Consider the following 581-nt stretch of genomic DNA (forward strand, 5'->3'; position numbering starts at 1 on the left):
TAGTAACGCCCAATCAAAACGCCACGTCTCGGCCTCGAGGAAATATTCCGTGTCGGCCCCTTCCTGATTGGGCAGTTCTTTCGTGCTCTGGCCACTGGAAAGCTTTGTTTAGGTCTGGAAGGCGGGCTTTCCTGGGAGTGGGTGGGGAGGAGGCGTTGATTCTTGACCAATCCTTTCATTCCGTTGGGTGGTGACTAGCCAATGGGCCGGATGGATAGGACGCTCCTCCCGGAGAGTAGTGAGACCCCTGGTGCGGGGCGATTGGTGGCGGGAGCGATGAGTGGCAGCCTCGCGGCCCAACGGGCTCAGTGCGTGGGCCGCGGGGCGGGGCCAGGGCGGGTGCGCGGCGGCGGCGGGGTGGCTGGGCCGGCGGCGGCGGCGGCGGTACGAGGCGCGCGCTCGGGGTCCCGGTCGCGAGGAGGAGGAGGATGTGGCGCGCGGAGGGGAAATGGCTGCCGAAAACAAGCCGGAAGGTAAGAGCCGGAGCGTGAGGGGCCGGGGGTGGCGCGGCGGGACCCGGCCCCGCCGGACATCCCGGGCATCGGCGGCGCCGGGCGGGAGCGCGGGGGCGCGGCGGCGAC

The 581-nt window shown here is 70.1% G+C and overlaps 1 protein-coding gene across 2 annotated transcripts in view; it reads left to right on the forward strand.

The window, feature by feature from the left end:
* The first annotated feature begins 218 nt into the window (after positions 1 to 218).
* The window catches only part of CAMTA1 (calmodulin binding transcription activator 1), a 927,002-nt gene continuing 926,639 nt past the window's right edge, over positions 219 to 581 (forward strand). For both annotated transcript variants that reach the window (XM_007453302.1, XM_007453304.1), the window contains exon 1: positions 219 to 473. In XM_007453302.1, the coding sequence (XP_007453364.1) occupies positions 429 to 473 (45 nt within the window). In that variant the 5' untranslated portion in view covers positions 219 to 428. The remainder of the gene's footprint in view (positions 474 to 581) is intronic.

Source organism: Lipotes vexillifer, unplaced genomic scaffold (genome assembly GCF_000442215.2).
Source record: "Lipotes vexillifer unplaced genomic scaffold, Lipotes_vexillifer_v1.1 scaffold575, whole genome shotgun sequence".
Taxonomy (NCBI): domain Eukaryota; kingdom Metazoa; phylum Chordata; class Mammalia; order Artiodactyla; family Lipotidae; genus Lipotes; species Lipotes vexillifer.